Source organism: Aquarana catesbeiana, linkage group LG02 (genome assembly GCF_042186555.1).
Source record: "Aquarana catesbeiana isolate 2022-GZ linkage group LG02, ASM4218655v1, whole genome shotgun sequence".
NCBI lineage: Eukaryota > Metazoa > Chordata > Amphibia > Anura > Ranidae > Aquarana > Aquarana catesbeiana.
The window spans coordinates 656,213,314-656,234,061 of record NC_133325.1 but is presented as its reverse complement, the minus strand read 5'-3'; the positions used below and the strand labels follow the sequence as shown (position 1 = coordinate 656,234,061).

General features: G+C 41.3%; 1 protein-coding gene across 7 annotated transcripts in view; it reads right to left on the bottom strand.

Moving 5' to 3' along the window:
* The window catches only part of ELN (elastin), a 124,741-nt gene extending 108,310 nt beyond the window's left edge, over positions 1-16,431 (bottom strand). For all 7 annotated transcript variants that reach the window (XM_073616560.1, XM_073616565.1, XM_073616561.1 and 4 more), the window contains exon 1: positions 16,277-16,431. In XM_073616560.1, the coding sequence (XP_073472661.1) occupies positions 16,277-16,355 (79 nt within the window). In that variant the 5' untranslated portion in view covers positions 16,356-16,431. The remainder of the gene's footprint in view (positions 1-16,276) is intronic.
* Between the last annotated feature and the right edge of the window lie 4,317 nt (positions 16,432-20,748).

The following is a 20,748-nucleotide window of genomic DNA, read 5'->3' as shown; positions in this document are numbered from 1 at the left end:
CCGAACTAAATATACGTTCTGTTTATCTGAATGTGCCTGCCCCTTGCTTTTGCTACTTGTTTAAATCATTGTATTGGCAGTTCTAGGCCCCATACTATGGGGCTAAGGCATGCTGAATATACTTCTTGTGCCAGTTTATTGGGGAGAGAGGGGGAAGGACACCATGTCTACTTCTTCCAATGTACATCAGCTGGTGGTGTTGGTGCTCCATTCGTATTATATTGTCACTTGATCCAACAGAAAACAGATTAGGAGACTGTCATTCAGTGTCTAGAGGATACATACACTATATTGTAAAAAGTATTGGGATACCTGCCTTTACACGCACATGAACTTTAATGGCATCCCAGTCTTAGACCGTAGGGTTCAATATTGAGTCGGCCCACCATTTGCAGCTATAACAGCTTCAACTCTTCTGGGAAGGCTGTGCACAAGGTTTAGGAGTGTGTCTACGGGAATGTTTTACCATTCTTCCAGAAGCGCATTTGTGAGGTCAGGCACTGAAGTTGGACGAGAAGGCGTGGCTTGCAGTCTCCACTCTAATTCATCCCAAACGTGTTCTATCAGGTTGAGGTCAGGACTCTGTGCAGGCCAGTCAAGTCCCTCCACCCCAAACTCACTCATCCACACTATATTGCCAAAAGTATTGGGCCACCCCTCAAAATAATTTGGTGGAGGGGGGATTATGGTGTGGGGTTGTTTTTCAGGGGTTGGGCTTGGCCCCTTAATTCCAGTGAAGAGAACTCTTCAGGCATCAGCATACTAAGACATTTTGGACAATTTCATGGTTCCAACTTTGTGGGAACAGTTTGGGGATGGCCCCTTCCTGTTACAACGTGACTGTACAAAGCAAGGTACATAAAGACATGGATGAGTGAGTTTGGGGTGGAGGATAGCTGCAAAGGGTGGGCCAAGTCAATATTGGACTAAGACTGGGATGCCAAAAAAAGTTCATGTGCATGTAAAGGTAGGCATCCCAATACTTTTGACAATTTAGTGTATGTCATGGGCAGAAAAGCTAAAAATGCAGCATGCAAATTTCATTGCTAGATTGCCCATAATAAAAAAAAGCCAATGAGTAGTTTCACCACCAAAATTTGTGTTGCAAATTGAGGAACGTAATGGTGCTTGAGTAAGAATGCCTTCAGGCTCACATGAGAAGACCCTACGGTGTATCATGTATACAAAGAGATCACTAGCAAAAGTGCATCCAGCATCTCCAACCCATAGTAGGGCTGCTAACTTTTCCCAAGTTCAAGGAAGCTAGATGAAACTGTTACCAAACAAATGAATGAGCCAGTTTGATTCCTATAATCAGAGTGCAAGACTACAAAAAATATAAATATAACGAGTTTAAATTTTATTCACGCTGTTCCCATTCCAAGACTGTTAATCAGTTCTCCTTCCCCTTTTCTCTGTTTAATTCTACAATTCCAGGATATACAGTGCCACATGTTGGGTCCCACCTAATATATAAGGAATCCACTAAGACTGTATAGGGGTGTTAAGAATTGTATTAGAAAAAGCTAATTTTCACTTCAAAGTCCAGTAAGGGGAGCTAGGGAATATGGGTTATGAGTACACTCTTCATTCTCTTCTGCATACCCCAGGCCACTATTTGCAGTCAGCTTTATGAACCTACCTACCACACTGTAGCTCTTACATGTACCAATACAAAATTCCTCATGCAACCCTATAGGGAAATATGTGACACCCAAGTAAATAAAAACAGCTATGAAAGGTGTTAGGATTTGATAATTATGGGAGTTACCAGTGAAGGTTCAAGCATATGGAAATCAGGGTAATTTGCTTAGCAGCCCTAGTTTTCTGTATACATTATTTCTTCTTTAAATTGTATTTTTATTTAAAAAGTATTTGTCTTTTTTTTTTTTTTTTTAAAGCAAGAAAAAAGAAAATAGGCAACACGTTGCCAAGACATATTCTATCTCCTGGAAAGGAATGGCCTAAAACCTTTTAAAAGTACAACTGGGAAAAGTATCATGTATCAAATTCTGCTGGATCCAAATCTAGTGCAAGCATGGACCAAACATGTCAAAGTATAAAATTGCACTGATTTCAGTGAGGATAATTTTAATAATTCTGGTACATTACCAGAACAGTTTTCTAGCTAAAGAACTTTATAATAAATAGTCGCCAGGGAGTCTAGGACATTAATAAAAAGCAAAATCTGGGCAGCATATTTGATATGTCAGGGAATTTGCCTAGACTTCACTTGTATTTTGATATACAATGCTGCTATTTGGTTTGCATTGTCTCGGTATAATTTATTTTGTTAAAGGTGGCCTGTCACTTATAGTACACAAAATAACACAAGCTCTGCACAGGCACAGCATTAATTATAATGAACTATGTGTTACATAATTCTTAAAGAACTCTGGTCCAATTTTTTTTTTAAACTTGTACAAATATGTGTGTGTACCAAGCATCCACTCCCCTGTGCTGACTGATAGCCCTAATGATGCAGGATCTAAACAGCTGGCAGTGCAAAATGGGAAGTGTGCTTTTTTTACCTGGTTCAGATTTACTTAGCAGTGATATGATAAGTGGGCGAAGGTGCTGTACTCATGCACCAGATAAGAGTGACCTGTGTATACACACACAGTAACTGGAAGGCGTAACAGTTAAGAGCAGAAATTATGTTATATGGCCATTTTGGATCAAACAAACTTGCTTAGTAAAGTTTTTAAGGGCCTGAGTTCACCAGGCTTTTGCTCATGTCAGGGGGGTTTGGCATTCCCATATAAGTCTATATGATTGTAAAACCCACTTGAAGCAAGTCAAATGCAGGTCAGAAGGAGACCAACTGCTGGTGAAATGCACTTGTCAGTGAGGTCTGAGTGATCTCAGAAGCATCTCAAACCAATGTCAAACTGGTTCCATTGACACAAGCCCAATGACCATCAATACAGGCGCTAATGCTTTTTTTAAAATATAAAATCTTCTTCCTACAGGTCCATATAAAGTTACCATCATCTTACCTGGTACACAGTATATATTGATAATTATGCATGAGAACTTAAATTAGCTTGTTTAGCTTAGTTTAGATTAGCTCGTTTAACTTTGTTAATGTTGCTTGTCACAGCAGAATCATCCCAGCATGCTCTATCTCACAACTGTCTGTGTGATACACCTACAGTATCACAGCTCAGTGTGATAAGTGTACCACAGCATTTAGCACACAGGGAGAAGATGGTGAATTCTAAGGACACTATTTCTAATACAATGTATACTATACAGGCAGTCCCCAAGGTACAAATATCCAACTTACATATGACATGTACCTAGGAATGGAGGCAGAGTGTGACGCCACGCTGGTCCTGGAAACCATGGGGCGGCCATCTTGCTGCTCATAGCATGCCACCACATACTGTCCAGCGGACCTGTCAGCAATTCCACATCACTGCATGGCCAGTTAACCCTTCCCTATGCTAGCCAAAACTTAAAAATATTTTTTTGGCTGGAGTTACACCTAAAAAAATTACCTGTTCCAACTTAACTTCAACTTGAGAACAAACCTATAGAACCTATCTTTTGTGTATGTAACCCGGGGACTGCCTGTATGGCCAAAAGGTTGTGCACACCTGACCATCACACCATACGTTTGTTGGAAATCACATTCCAAATTGTCCCCCTTCCCTTTCCCTTTCCCTATTACAGCCTTCACATTTTCTGGGAAGGCTTTGTACAATATTGTTGAGTGTTTCTGTGGAAATGTGTGCCATTTAGCCAGAACAGCATTTGTAAGGACAGGTACTGATGTTGGACAAGAAGACCTGGCTCACAATTGGAGTTCAATAAAGCTGAGGTCAAGGCTTTCTGCAGGCAACTGCAGTTCCTTTGCACCCAACTCTTCAAACTATGTCTAGCATTATGCACAGGGGAACAATTATGCTAGAAAAGAAAATGGTCTTTCCTAAACTCTTGCCATAAAGTTGGAAGCACACAGTTCCCTTAAATTATCAGTAACCTTTACTGGAACCAGCTAAACTCAATAATTTGGAAGGTGTTTGCATACTTTTGCCCATATACTGTAGGTATGGGTGATGATCAGATGTCCACAACCTTTTGGCTGTATAATTTATGTGTAACAATGACAAGGCATTGCATTTCATTTTTTGCATAGTTTGTCACATTTATGGAACATTTTGTAATTGTGCATAGAGGTCGGCATTACATCTGTATGAAAAAAAAAAAAAAGTTTTTGGAAATATTGAATAAAATTCACTTGCAAGCACAATGCCCTTATTCCATCATGTCTGCCTTAATCATATAACCGCAGAATAACGAGTGATCCTGAAATTGTAAACAACTGTGGAGAGATTGCATCAGATCTATGGCAGAACATCTGTTATTGTTTTTATGTTGCTATTTGCAAAAACTTTACACCGACACATAAGTACATACTCTAAAAACAAATCTGGACTCATCTTCCATGCCGGAGGTTTACAAACGTACAAAGTGTTTCTTTCTGCATTGATCTCACTTATCTGAGAGGACTTGGAACAGGGTAATAATCTGCAAACATCAAGTATGCAGAAAATCTAAATAAAGAGAAGTCAATTATAGGAGAGAGGCATGAGCCTGTCCAGAGTGGACACATCTGCTTAACAGGGCTTAGTTAACATTATGCATGTCCCCTTGACTAACCCATAGTGCATATCATTGCTTAACTTCATCCACAAGTGAGGTACCTAGAGGATTGTGGCTTTTGTAATCAACCCCATGCTTGGCGGACACTATTGCTTTATTAACTCAGATTTTGCCAGAAATTTTAAAAAAATAGCTCAATAGTCTAAGTAGAAACATTTGTACGGTCATAACTAGGCAGATTTTGTTTCGCTACATTAAAGTAATGAACAATTTTTCAGGAGAGGTGATTTTTAAACATCTAGCAGGGGTAACTGAGTAATTGAGGCAACGACACTGATCTCCATAGGTATGAAGGTCTTCACTGGCAAGAAGGCGTTAACAGCTAAAGCCTTTGCCTTCGTGTCAGATGGGAATGTGTCAGCTTTCACTTGTGAGTTAAAGCTTTTCCTTCCCTTGACAGAAAACATCTGGAATTTCTGCAGAAACAGATCTCTTGTATAGTGCTCTTTGAGCTTGGCGTTCACTGAAATCTTACAATAACTTAGATTGTGATTCCCTTACTAGAACAAGTTCAGCAGATATAGCCTAAAGCATGGGCAGTGAAAGTCATTTTATATAGAGCGTGCTGTACTTTGGTTTGTCACGGGCATTACTTTCCACATTACTTCCACTTTGATATCCAAACAATAGGATAAGGTAACCTATAATAGAGGCTTGATTATTTAAAAAGAAAGTGCATAGAGCAACAGTGACATATATATTTTAGTGACAGCGGACAACTAGATTTGACATTTCAGCACTCTAAAAGCTGTCAATTTGAATTGTTATGATGACCTTTGAAAATGACTTTATTTTCTTTATCAGTGGTGTCCAATTTACAACCTTTTTAGTATACAACAGGGTTGTGCAGTTTGTGAAATGTAGCCTTGGGTGCGGACCCTACCTCCTCAAATTGTCAGGTGTACAGTAAATTCTATGGAGGACCTGTCACTTTTAATGCTCCCTGAGAATGCCAAAAATACACTAGTGCAGTATACTATCACCGAGTAAGCTCTTTCTCTGATCATGATCTTTATTGTGGACATCGGTCACTGTCATATAACAAGTTTACATAAACTAGATTTGATACTGTATAGTAAACAGTTACAAAGAACATCAATTCCTAAAAAAGTCTGTGTAATGAACACTTATCAGGCATTGAATAAGGTTATGTTACCACAGAACAACATTCAGTACCCATTTTTTTAAACTTTGTTTAGTCTGTTAGCTATCGGATAGTCTGATCAGAACATTGCATATAACATTTCAGTCAGGGCTATGCAACACCCATTGACCATGGAAATGTGTACTGAGCTGTTTGGGTCAGTATACTCTTTCAGACTTGGCAGGTATGAAAAACACAAATTGAGGCTTGTGTGAACATATCCTTGGTCTATAGCTTAAAGAGAATATGTACTTGGCCAGTTCAACCGGTTCAGTTCAATGATGGCCCCTCCAGTAGCACATATTCATGGTAAGAGCCCTCCAACCGAGATAGACGTGAAACCACATAAAGACGCCACAAGGCTCACAAGATAACATAGACCTGAGGTGTGCCCTGGTCAGCTGGTCGGTACACCCAAAAGGGGACATACCCAAGATAAGTAATGTTTGATTGTAAGAAGAGGGATGTGAAGGAAGTGCCCTGTACAGGGGATGGGAGGGAGGGTATCATGCACTGGAACCGACAAGGAACACAGGTGAGTGGGCTGCTTAAATACCCCCCCAGGCTCCTCCCATAAATTCAGGCCACCATACTGGTCAACTAATTTACCTAACTTTCACAAAAATCCTTGAGTATGAGAGACAAGTACTTCCGGGTATGGGGAAGCATTTGACTTACTCTCCTTTCTCCCATGTGCTAGAACTGGTGCATGGTGATTGGCTTCTCAGGCACCCAGTACTGTCACATGGGAGTGAAGAGCCCTGTGTAAGCTCCAGGTTGTGACTTGTAGCTTACACAGGACTACCTGTCCCACTCTCACAACAGGGCGACCAAGTTCAAATGCACATAGGCAAAGCGGAAGTTAACTTTAAACATTACTCTGTTCTATAGGACATAGCGGTTAAAAAAAACAGTAAAGGCAAAAGGTTTTTTTCTATCTTATTGTATTCTATGCATTAAGATAAAAAACCTTCAGTGTACAGCAGCCCCCTCAGCACCCTAATACTTACACCAGCCCCATCTCATTCCAGCAATGTTAACGAGTGACTTGGCTGTCCAGGACTCTCCCTTCTGATTGGCTGAGACACAGCAGCTGTGCCATTGGCTCCCGCTGCTGTCAATCAAAGTCAGTTAGCCAATGAGGAGAGAGAGGGGACACCGCTCTATATCTGAATGGACAAACATAGCTGTGTCTCGGCTCAAGTGCCCCCCATAGCAAGCTGCTTGCTGTGGGGGTACGCAACAGGAGGGAAGGGCCAGGAGCACCGAAGAGGGACTTGAGAAAAGGAGGATCTGGGCTGCTCAGTAGGACATGTTTGTTATTTTTAAAGAAAAAAAAAAAGAAACTTTAGTATCACTTTGAGTCGGGGGGGGCCACATGTGGCCCGCGGAGCCCTCTGATGAGGCCTGCAAACTCCTGCTCTGGGGTGGCTGGTTGGCAAGCCCAGATCTCGGGTTCCAGACCCTCTATCCCAGAGTATCAGTCTTGTGAATGAAGCGGGCAGTAGAGGAAGCAAGCGGCTGCAGAGCAGAGCCACATAAGCCAATGCTTCCTGTTTAGTGTCGGCTCCTGTCACAGGCAGAGTGATACCAAATGTACTCTGCCTGAGACAGCAACAGCCGGTGATATAACTGAATAGAAGACTGTTATTAAAGGTTATTACTAAAATCACAGTGTATATATGGGCATATCTGTTCTGCATTGGTTACTGGGCTGCTTTCAAACTGATCCTCAGGTGCAGCACAGTGTACTCGCGGGTTACCCACACTGAGTCAGATACTTCTGTTTTTACCTGCGGGTTTGGTGTGCTTTCTGAAAGTGCACCACACCTGCAGGATATAATAAAAGTTTATGGCAAAGTGCAGCTAATCTGCAGGAAAGCCGCAGGTACAGTGCACTGCACCCACGGTGTGGGTAAACCTCAGCAGATCAATGTGAAAACAGCCTTAGGCCACTTTCACACGCTCAGTCCGACCCAATTGGACCCTCCGTTCACCTCTATGGACCTGTGTCCATTTACACCTGCCTACCTCCAATTCGATCCACTAGAAAAAAAAAAAATAGAAGGGGATCCATCCCCTTCCGTCTGGGATAGGATTGGAAGGCCCATAGAGTAGAGTGGGCTGTGTCCGTGTCCGCTTTGCAGTATGCAGAGCAGACACGGACCTGTCATCTGCCCGCTCTGCTCATTGTGGCCCGCGACTGGTCACCAAGTTTCTTAAATGGCCCTCGCTCTTTAAATGGTTGGGCACCCCTGATTTAGGTCTATGCATGGATCATGCATTGTGACTATGATATCATGGGCATTATTATTTATTAAATAAGGGCCGGTTCACACCGGAAATCAAACAGGAACCCAGTGTCCGTTCCTGTGTGATTTACATATGACTCAGTGTGTTGCCATTTGAGCCCATTCATTTTGAATGGGCTCAAATCGCACTGCACCCCACCAAAAGTAGTGTATGCACTACTTTTAGAAATTCACTGCAACTGCATTACATGGTACTTCTGTACCATGCGATCCAGGGTAGGCAAATGCACTACATTTGCAACCTGCATTTAGGGTGTTGGTAACCTAAAATTTACACCCACTGCAGATCGCAACTGCAGTGTGTTTTTAATGCAGTGCGGGAAATGCACAACGGGGGTTTCCTGCACCACGTTCTGCTATGAACAGGCCCTAATATCATTCTGTGTACATCATTAGTTTAGTAGAAGTTATAATATATTTCTATTTGTCAAACCAATGCAGTTAGCATCCTTGCTGAAGGACTGCTAATAAAAGAGACTGGCATATATGTTTTAACATTGTTTTGAGTACATGAGCTGCCTTACAGATGTGAATTGAGGAGGGAGAGTAAAACACAATCACCAAGCATCATTACTTGGCTAGAATCATAAGGATTGATTTACTAAAGGCAAATAGGCTGCTCCCCTTCTGCTAACTTCCATCATCCAATCATGTGTAGGTAAACACAGTTTTTTTATGTTTCTTACACATACATTTTCACCACAATCACTAAATCAAAGGAAACATTCCCTTACACAGCGCTAATTCCCTTGCAAAGTGAACAACTTGTTGCCATTAGTAAATCACCCCATAGACTTTACATGCCTTAAATGAGTAAATATGTCCATTCACATATGTAATAACTAACGAGAAACAGAAGAAAGGAATACTGCCTTAGGAGAATTTTTTAACTTCTCTTTCAGAAAATGCTAATTGCCTGGCTGTTGGTTTGATCCAGTTGCTTCAGGACTGTCCTCAAGTCACTATCCTGAAAAAAGTATTCTGACTTCACTTGCTGAATGTTTGTCTTTAGTCAGTGACTCAGAAACTGGTCAAGGCAGAGGATCATCATGACAGCAAGGCAGAATGTTTGGAATATTTAGAAGAAAGGCAGTTAGAGTTTGTTCACACGTGCAGCAGCCCTTGCCGTCCCTCTGAAAAGTGATCCATGATGCATCACTTCTCAGAGGATATGTTGCATTCTCAATTCCTTATTTAACTCTGTAAAAGATGCATCACTGTGCTGCAATCACATGCATGGCACGTAGTTGTGGGACAGTTACGGCGCAGCCCCATAGACTTGCACTGGTTGTATTTGGTGGCAGCAATGCATCAAGTGGGTTAGCATCACTTGCTGCCGCAGCATGTGTACAGCCCTGAGCAGCTACAAGCCCTTGTTCAAGTGGGCAGTTGGGGTAGGTAAAAACACAGCTCAGCTGCCTGGTTTTACTGCCCGCTAGCTGCACAAGTGAATAAAGCTTTATCGTAACATAAAAAATTCTGCCATGAAAGGTAAGCCTAAATACACATTGGCATGGTATACAAAAGAATATACAAAAACAGTAGGTATATATATACATGTGTGTGTAATATATATATATATATATATATACACATATACAGTATTTCCTTTTTACTGCTAGCTGGATAGTTCTAGAAAAAATGATGACAGTTTACACATTTTTAAAAAGCAGCCAATAGCGTGTCCAAGCAAAACAGTGACTATACATTTATATAATGTTAAGCTTTCTCATTATTAAAGATTACCAAAGATAAGCAATTCAGTAATTATCATGCTCTTTGTACGCAAACACTTTGCTGAAAACCTAACAAAAGGGAAATGTTTATATGGTTAATGCTTAATTTAAAACATTTGATTTTTGCTGGTGGGAAAGGCTAAGTCAATGCACTGGATTAGGTGGATGGAAAAAACAAATGGATTAAAGTGTAATTCCAGTCAAATTCTAACTAAGATGAAATCTACTCTGACTTCCATTCTAAGACTGTCCCATATATCCTGTAAAAGAAAAGATGTGTATACTTACCTACTCTGAAGAGCTCCGGTCCTGTCACATGATCAGCTTCCAGCACCAGCTTCAGTGTAGGGGCGGGACAGCAGACAACCGCTGCCCCATAGTCAGCCTATGGGTGACATCATCATCCAGACTCTGCAGCCGTTGTCGTCGCCTTTCCTCTGGTGCTGGGACCCAATCATGTGATCAGAGTGGCTTCAGAAAAGGTAAGTACAGATATCTTTTCTTTTACAGGGTAGATAGAATAGTCTTAGATTGGGGGTGGGTATAGATTTAGTCTTAGTTAGAGTTTGACTTGAATTGCACTTTTCCTGTGCCTTTGCACATGTATCTAGTTTACACACTGTTAAGTACAGAATGCACATATTCATTACAGCCCAGTCTGTACAGTAGTTTGATGTGACTTGAAACACTTTGGGTTTGATTCACATAAAATGGTTCTAAAGACTCAAGGTTTAAACCTTCTGTGTGCAGCAGCGTCATCCAGCAATGTGCACAAGAGCCTTGGATCTCCAAGACTCTCCCTTCTAATTGGCTGAGACAGCAGCGGGAGCCATTGCCTGTCAATCACAGCCAATGAGGCAATGAGAAGAGAGGGTGGGGGCAGGGCCAAACTGCGGCTCTGTGTCTGAATGGGCACGCAGACCAGAGGCTCAGGAGTGAGGCTGTTTTGGTGCCCCCATAGCAAGTTGTTTGCTCTGGGGGCACTTGGCAGGAGGGAGGGGCCAGAAGCGCCAGCGGGGAACCTGAGAAGAGGAGGATCAGGGCTGCTCTGTGCAAAACCATTACAGTAAGTATGACATTATTTATTTATTTTTTTAAGCTTGCCTTTAATATCACTTTAACCACCTCCCTGCCCTCCGTATAGACAAATGTCCCCTCTCGTTCTGGGCCCAATGTCATATGACCAATCTCGGTAAAGAGCCAATGACCCGGCACTTTACCCATTTGATCGGCTGTGTCCAATTACAGCCAATCACATGTAAGCACAGAAGTGCTGGTAATCGGCTCTCCTCGCCTCACACTGACAGTGTGTGAGGAGAGAGAAGAAAGCTGATCAGCGGCATCTCCTCCCAGGAGAGACCTGTACAGATAATCAGGGTAGATAATCAGGGCAATGATTATCAGTGCAGCCCCAACTGTACCCATCAGTGATGCAAGTCAGTACTGCCCTTCAGTGCCCATCAGTGCCTGCTCATCCGTACTGCCCATCAGTGTCCATCAGTGCCAGCCATCAGTACCCATTAGTGCCGCCCATCAGTGCCCATCAGTGCCACCTATCCGTGCCATCCATCATTGTCCATAAGTGCCGCCTATGAGTGCCCATCAGTGCCACCTATCAGTACGCATCAGTGCCGCCTATCAGTGCTGCATATATCAGTGTCGCCTATCAGTGCCCATCAGTGCTGCATATTAGTGCCTCCTCATCAGTGCCAACTCATTAGTGCCCTTCAGTGCTGTCTCATCAGTACCGATCAGTGCCCCCCCATCAGTGCAGCCTATCAGTGCCCATCAGTGCAGCCTCATCAGCGCACATCGGTGAAGGAGAAAAATGTACTGATTTACAACATTTTCTGACAGAAACTAAGAAAATTTTCGGTCTATTTTTGTTTTGTTTTTTAGCGAAAAAAACAAAACAAAACAGCGGTGATTAAATACCACCGAAAGAAAGCTCTATTTGTGGGAAAAAAATGATAAAAAATTAATTTGGGTACAGCGATGCATGTGTGCTGAAAGCTGAAAATTGGCCTGGGCAAGAAGGGGGTAAGAGTGTCCTGTAGGCAAGTGGTTAAAGCAAATTGGCTGTTCACTTTGTAAGGGAGTAGCCACTTTGCAAAGAAATTTTCACTGTGCAGGGGAATTTTTCTCAGCATGAATGTGGTGAAAATCCACTTTGCAAAGAATACCCAATCCTATTCAAGAAAAAATATAAAAAACTGTTTGCACATGATTCGATGATGGAAGTCAGCAGAGCTTCACCCAGAACCTCATTCACTAAGCTAAGGGAAGATTCCTTTGCAAAGTGAACAGCATATTTCCCTTTAGTAAATCAACCCCATCGCATTGAACTAACCCACAGCAACCCATAGCAATCAAAAATCAGCTTTCATGGTCTGTCTGCTCTACAATAAAGCATGTTATAAGCTTATCATAATGGTTGTTTGCACCCATATGACCGTATCTCATGTGCTTACATCAATTTCTTAAACTAGAAGTCAGAGGCATCATATATCATAAAACAAAATAGGATTTAAAAAAAAAACTGCAAAGGTTAAACGTGCCTGTGTTATATAACACGTTTATTTGAAATATTTAGAATTCCTCTTTAAGTGGTCTGTGCACAAGACTTCCCTGTAGTGTGAAATATGTTTACATGTAAGAAATACATATCTATGAAATGACATCATCCTTAATTAGTGTGAAATGTACATTTCAACCCCTCCAGCCTGCACAGCTTTGTCCAATAAACAAGACATACATTGTAAATCACTGTGAAATTCACTTTCAAATGCACTTTCTATCCATGTAAACTTGGCAGTGATTCATACACTTGCTTCCTCTAGTGACTAGATCCAGCCCTCTATGCGTGCTATAGCATTCAACTCATTGTACAACTTTATCAACTGACTTAATGCTGTGCCTAAACTCTGCTAAGTGAATTGCCAACATTCCTGATTCATCAGATGTGTTTTTTGGACGTAAAATATAGAATTCTCTTATTTTAAACTGGTATCCAAGAAGATGTGCAGTGCTAGAGGTAACAGGTATGTGTAATCTGTATGTTTTTCTACTAAAGTCTAAACTTTTGGTTTCTCATGTACATTTAATCTGTTTTATGGACAAGACTAAAATATCAAGAAGAAATGATGGTGATTCAGATTTACAAGTATGTGAATTTTTGAGTTGTTTGTGTACTGAGGAATAGTTTCTATTTGTTGTGTCGTAAATCAATCATTATTATCTATCTATCATTGCTTTCTATATATCATTATTATATAGGTTGTCAAACCATGTGTAGACATACCAGTCATTCATTGGCAAGGGTGCAGGAGATAGTCACAATTATGGAAAGGATAAAACTAAGACATTTGTGATTTTTTTCCTGATCAGCTTGGTGTTATGGAATACTGCATGTATATCACAGAAAGGTGTATAAGCCCATATACTGTAGGTTGTCCCATCATGCATGGACTTACCAGTCATTAACTGGAAAGGGTGCAGTAGGTAGTCACAATTATGGAAGGGATAAAGCTAAGACATCTGTGAACACTTTTCTTCATTAGCTTGGTGTTACCTATTTGGTGTTACAGAATACTGTCTGCATATCATTTAAAAAAGTGTATAAGCTTATATAGGTTGTCACACAATGCATGGACATACCAGTCATTAATTGGCAAGGGTGCAGTAGATAGTCACAATTATGGAAGGGATAAAACTAGGACATCTGTGAAGACTTTTCTTGATCAGCTTGGTGTTACCTATTCGGTGTTACAGAATACTGTCTGCATATCATTTAGAAAGTTGTATAAGCTCACACAGGTTGTCACACCATACATGGACATACCAGTCAATAATTGGCAAAGGTTTGTTAGATAGTCAAAAACACCTTAAAAGATCAAATTGAAACATCTGTTGACACTTTTCTTGATCAGTTTGGTGTTACATATTGGGTGATACAGAATGCTGTCTGCATATAGTTTAGAAAGGTGTATAAGCTCATATAGGTTGTCACACCATGCATGAACATACCTGTCATTAATTGGTGAGTGTCTGTGTTAGATGTCAAAAACGACATAAAACATAAAACTGAAGCACATTTCTTGATCAGCTTAGCGTAACCTAAGGTGCTACACAATACTGTCTGTATATCATTACAAAATGTATAGGCTCATATAGGTTGTCACTTTATGCATGGACATACCAGTCATCAAAATTCGAAATTGTGTAGTAGAAAATCACAAATTAGGTAAAGGATGAAACTAAAGTGTCTGTTGACACCTTTCTTGATCAGATTGGTGTTACCTGTTGGGTGTTACAGAAGCTTGTCTGTATATCACTAGAAAGGTGTATAAGCTCATTGGCAAGGGTGCAGTAGATAGTCACAATTATGTGAAGGATAAAACTAAGACATTTGTGAAACCTTTCTTGATTAGTTTGGTGTTACCTATTGGGTGTCATAGAATACTGTCTGTATGTCACTAGAAAGGTGTATAAGCTCATAGAGGTTGTCACACCATGCATGGACATCCCGATTATTAACTGGCAAGGGTGCCATAGAAAGTCACATTTATGGAAAGGATAAAATTAAATCATCAATGAACACTTTTCTTCATTAATTTGGTGTTACCTAGTGGGTGTTACAGAATACTGTCTGTATATCATTGGAAAGGTGTATAAGCTCATATAGGTTTTCACATCATGCATCGACATACTGGTCATTATTGGCAAGTGTGTAGTAGATAATCACAATTATGGAAAAGATAAAACTAAGACATCTATTGACACTTTTCTTGATCAGCTTGGTGATACCAGTTGGGTGTTACAGAATAGTTTTTATATCATTATAAAAGTTTATAAGCACATATGGAGTGTTACACCACGCTTGGACATGCCATTCATTAATGGGCATGGGTTTAGTATATAGGCACAGCTACATAAAGAATACAACTAAAACATCTGTTGACACTTTTCTTGATTAGCTTGGTGTTACCTAGTTGGCTTTGCAAATAACTGGCCACATTTCATTTATAGTTACTTTCTATGTCTAAGCCTCTGACAGTTAATAGGTCCAGAGGTTAAAAGCCAGAAATGTACCTGCTGTGTGTCTGCAAGTATATCTGACTGCAAGCCTTTCATCTCACACAGGTACTGTGTTCTGTTCACAGGGCCCCGTAATGTTTAGGATTCTTTACACTGCTTGGGAATATCAATTTCATGTGTAAACTGAGTGTTTTCACATGTGTTGATAAAAACATTAGTTACTCCAAGAGTCAAGCTCTGGCTTATCCCCTGTCCTCAGTTGTAAGATCCTGTTGTGTGCATGAGTAGCTAAAGTGGGAGACACAGGAGGATATCGGGAGGACCAATGTGAGCGAGCAGGATGCTTCTAAGTAGAGTGGGGATTACCTGCAGGGCTGGTTGGAACATGTCATAGCATTCCGCAGGGGCCAGGACATGGGGGGGTTATTTACGAAAGGCAAATCCACTTTGCACTACAAGTGCAAACTGCAAGTGCAAAGTGCACTTGAAATTGCACTGAAAGTGCACTTGGAAGTGCAGTCGTTGTAAATCTGAGGGGTAGATCTGAAATGAGGGGAAGCTCTGCTGATTTTATTACCCAATCATGTGCAAGATAAAATGTTGTTTTTTTATTTTCCTTGCATGTCCCCCTCGGATCTACAGCGACTGCACTTTCAGTGCAATTTCAAGTGCACTTTGCACTTGTAGTTTGCACTTGTAGAGCAAAGTGGATTTGCCTTTTGTAAATAACCCCCATAATTTATATAAGGTATGATGTGTTAGATTGCACTAAGAATGCTAATAGAATATTTGTAGAATAGAATATTTATAGGCTAGAAGATTTTTCTGCTGCTTAGTGATGCTGATCATACCCCTCATTTAGAAAGGTAACGCAAAGACTTATACCTATATGTGCAAAGCCCATTAGCTTACAAGCTACCTGTCAGATTTCAGTTTACTGTAGTGAGTTCAGTAAAAGATGACTTGGTGGTTGCTATGGGTCATGTATATGTCATTTCACCTAGGATTTGTACTTATCTATTCTACAGTGTGTTCTAGGAGCAACCATGTCTACGGTTTAATGAATTCTGATTCTTTGCTTTGGGTTATTACTGTCTTATAAACCTGTGCAGGTTTCAACCTTTAATATGCATTTCTATGGAAAATAAAGAATATGTGTAACAGGTGTTTGCATATGGAAGAATAACCTGAGCAATGTTAGAAATCGTGTTTAGTGTCTGATAAGTCAATGCTAGACATGTCCTGCATATTAGCAAAACGTACTTTTAGGTATAACTCAAGGAAAAGCTTAGTGTGCATAAGAAAGTGAAATGCAGAGCATTAGGTGGATATGTAGAGAATTAGAATAAAGTGCACTGCAGTGCAAAGCAACTCACCTCCTTGCAGAGTAATTTGGCAGAAGGCGAGCAGCAGGACGATGCTCCGCAGTGGAGCGGCAGGCCGTATGCTCTCCATGTCTCACAATGCCCCCGTCCCCTCACACATGCTGGGTTTTATCCCGCCGCTCAGCTCACATCCCCAATGAGGGAGGGGCAGCAAGAGACACGACGTCATTCTAACAGTGCCAACAACCCCATCCCACCCCCCCACCCCCCCTTGATATTGGGAGAGGAGGGGGAATATTTTATTTTGTTTTGTTTCCTTTTTTCCTTTTTCTTTTTTTTTTTTTTTCTCATTTTTCTTGGCTGACGTTCTGCAATTCTGGCTGAAATAGACATGGGAGCCGAGCCAGGGAGAGGGGGGTGTAGAATTCTCCTTTCTGTGTTTATCTGTCTCTCTCATTCTCTGTTTGTCTGTCTGTCCCTCCACTGGCTTCACAGAGGATTTATCAAGTTCATTTGTTAGCTCTGTGCCTGGGCAAAAAGGCATCCAGTTTTATCAATGAACTCATCCCGTTACTTTGGAGTGCAGGTGCAAGACGTGCTCGGGGGGAAAGATGAGAAGACTGTGTGTTAAGCAGATTGTTTCCAGCATGTATGAACGTCTGCGGTTATGGGAAAAGAAAACCCTTCACTTTCATGATCTGAGAATATCAAGTTGTGAAACTATAAATCTCGGCACTGACGTTCCAAGTTATAGGACTTTCCTACTGTAAAATGAAATTTGGGCCTTTAAATTAAAAAATGTCTCCAAGACCTGTTACATGTTGTGCAGGTTATTGATAATGACTTCAAGCAGTTAGATGAGATCAGGTACAAAGGGGGTTATTTACGAAAAGGCAAATCCACTTTGCACTACAAGTGCAGACTACAAGTGCAAAGTGCACTTGGAAGTGCAGTCGCTGTAAATCTGAGGGGTAGATCTGAAATGAGGGGAAGCTCTGCTGATTTCATTATCCAATCATGTGCAAGCTAAAATGCTGTTTTTTATTTTCCTTGCATGTCCCCCTCGTATCTACAGCGACTGCACTTCCAAGTGCACTTTGCACCTGTAGTTTGCACTTGTAGTGCAAAGTGGATTTGCCTTTAGTAAATAACCCCCAAAGTCCTCTAACAGACTTGATTCAGTAGCCATGATGATCACTTTCAATAAAACACAAAATGCAATTAGTGCTTTCTATACATGGAAAATGGATGCATAGGTTTTTTTTTTTTTTTTCCTTAATGTTTTACAAATGTGTAATTCTTGTTCATGGGTTTAATGTACCGTATTAGACGGACATGGTATATTGCCAACTCTGCTTGTCTCTAATAATACAGGCAAAAGGGAATGCTGGATTGCAAGAACCTCATAATATTCAACATCCCATTATCACACAAGTTCAACAGCTCCGTTATGTTTCAAATTGTTTTATATGTCTAGCTTAGGCGGCCATATGTGGGATAAAATGCTTAGTCTTGTAATGTTACATATGAGTTATGAGCAGATTTATGGCTGGATGAAAGAGGAATATGTGACCTACTCTTCCCATCACGGGGCCTTGAATACAAATCAGAGGCTTGCTATTGCCATAGCAACACACATGGCAGCTACAAGGCCCAGATGATGCAAAGTGCAAAGTCTTTTCTCACTTTAAAGTGACATGTTCCTTCACAAAATATGTGCAGTGGCACAAAGTGCTAACAGAAAGCCATTATTGTCCTATTTAAGCCATTAACCTCCCTGGCGGTTTTGGGGTTAAATTTCAGTACCATTAGCGGTAACCCCGAGCCACACCCGGGATTACATCTCAGGATCCTGGTGCAGTGTACTTACCTTGTCCCCAGGATCCTGCAATGTCCCCCCGCTATGTCCGCGGGCTCCGTCCTCCAGCCTGATGCCTCTGTGAGCCGGGCTCCGTTCCCTGCAAGCGTCGTGACGCACGGGGGCGGAGCCCAGCGGCAAATTAAAAAAATAGAAAATTCATAACACATACAGTACACTGTAATCTTACAGATTAAATTACTGTATGAAATCATTTCCCTAGTGCTTTGTCCAGTGCCCTGCATGCAGTTTTATATTATATATACCGTTCTTTCTGCCTGGAAACTTAAGATTGTCCATAGCAACCAAAAAGTGTCCCTTTATGTCAAAAGCGGTTTTAGAAAACAGCGATAGTAAATTACAACACTTGCAGAATTGAGAGTGAATCATGGGGAAATTAATTTTATTATTATTATATTATTATTTTTTATAATTATTTATAGTTATTTATTATATTATAATTTATGATATTTAGTTTCAGACTTTATCATACCCGGGATATCTACTAGACTCTGGTTTGGACAGATTTAAGTGTGTTATTGCTAAGAATTACAGGCCTACAATATAAAACGCCAGATTTCTATGCAAAACAATGTACCGCTTTAAGAGCCCTTGCACACTGGGGCGGGGGGCGGCGTCGGCGGTAAAACGCCGCTATTATTAGCGGCGTTTTACCATCGGTATGCGGCTGCTAGCGGGGCGGTTTTACCCCCCGCTAGCGGCCGAGAAAGGGTTAAATACCACCGCAAAGCGCCTCTGCAGAGGCGCTTTGCCGGCGGTATAGCCGTGCCGTCCCATTGATTTCAATGGGCAGGAGCGGTAAAGGAGCGGTATACACACCGCTCCTTCACCGCTCCGAAGATGCTGCTGGCAGGACTTTTTTTACCGTCCTGCCAGCGCATCGCTCCAGTGTGCAAGCCCTCGGGGCTTTCACACTGGAATGAAAGCAGCGGCACTTTCGGGGCGGTTTGCAGGCGCTATTATTAGCGCAATAGCGCCTGCAAACCGCCCCAGTGTGCAAGGGCTCTAAGAAATCTGACATAATTATACAGCCAGGGTGGCTACAGAAAAAGTATTGCATTTAGGTGCTTGTTCAACAACTACAGACTTAAAGTGTTACTAAACCCAGGACCCTGCATTCACTATATCTGGTCTCCCACAGTACACAGAACATGGAAATGAAATTATTTTGTAAATATAAACGGCTAAATATCTTTTCTCATCAGCAGTTAGAACAGTCTTGTGACTTCTATCAGTGCCTGGTTAAAGCTTGTAGGAGGAGTTTTCATTCTCCCCTGATTGTCCTGATTAGCCCCATGCTGATCACATGCACTCTCCCCCCCCAAAAAAACTCTCTAGCAATACACACAAAACATCAGTGTCCGGCCAAGCAATGGTTAAAGCTTGTAAGATGAGTTTTCATTCTTCTCTGACTGTCCTATGAGGCTGCAGGACCCCTGATCCTTTGTCTGGAAAGTGCTGACTCGCCCTGTGCTGATTACATGCACCCTCCCAAAAAATCCCAAAAAACTCTCTAGCAATACACACCAAGCTGAGCATGTGCAGAGTGCCTCCAAGGCTCTGTACTATCAGCAGATTGATTGGGGACAGTAAAAGAAGGGGAGGATCATAGAAGACAGGATCAAACAGCCTTTTTACACAATATGCAGCATTATCCTGTAGGTTCCACAGTTGGTATAACAAGCATGCTTTATTGCATATACAGACTTATTTTACTGTTGTGGGTTTAGTAACACATTCAAATATATGTACACCCTTACCTTGTAAAACAATCCATTCAGTTTAGAATAGAAATGAAAGGCAAAACATTTGTGTATACATATAAAACACATTGTAAATATCCTTTTTTCCCCTTTTCTGTATGTTATCACAAAGGAGGTTATTTATGAAAGGAAAATCTGATTTGCACTACAAGTGCACTTGAAAGTGTAGTCGCTGTAAATCCAAAGGGGACATGCAAGGAAGATAAAAAACTGTATTTTAGCTTGCACATGATTGGATGAAAAAATCAGCCCATGAACAAGAATTACACATTTGTAAAACATTAAGAAAAAACCCCCCCACCTCTGCATCCATTTTCCATGTATAGAAAGCGCTAATTGCAATTTGTGTTTTATTGAAGCGATCATCATGGACACTGAATCAAGTCTGTTAGAGGACTTTGGGGGTTATTTACTAAAGGCAAATCCACTTTGCACTACAAGTGCAACCTACAGGTGCAAAGTGCACTTGGAAGTGCAGTCGCTGTAGATCCGAGGACGACATGCGAGGAAAATAAAAAACAGCATTTTAGCTCGCACATGATTGGATGATAAAACCAGCAGAGCTTCCCCTCATTTGAGATCTACCCCTGAGATTTACAGCGACTGCACTTCCAAGTGCACTTGCAGTGCACTTGTAGTGCAAAGTGGATTTGCCTTTGGTAAATAACCCCCCACATCTCTGTTTTTAGCTGCATAAGGAGCTCAGAGAGGTGGGGGTGGAGAAACAGAAGGACACTGATTTTCCCAGTGAATGGCTGTGCAAGGGGGAGGGAGGCTTGTCAGCACAGGTCTGATCATTGGAGGAGAGCAGGCTACGTTCACAACACAGCTAGAGATCTGACCATGCTGTGCTCTCATGACTGGTATGGTCAGTTTTTAAT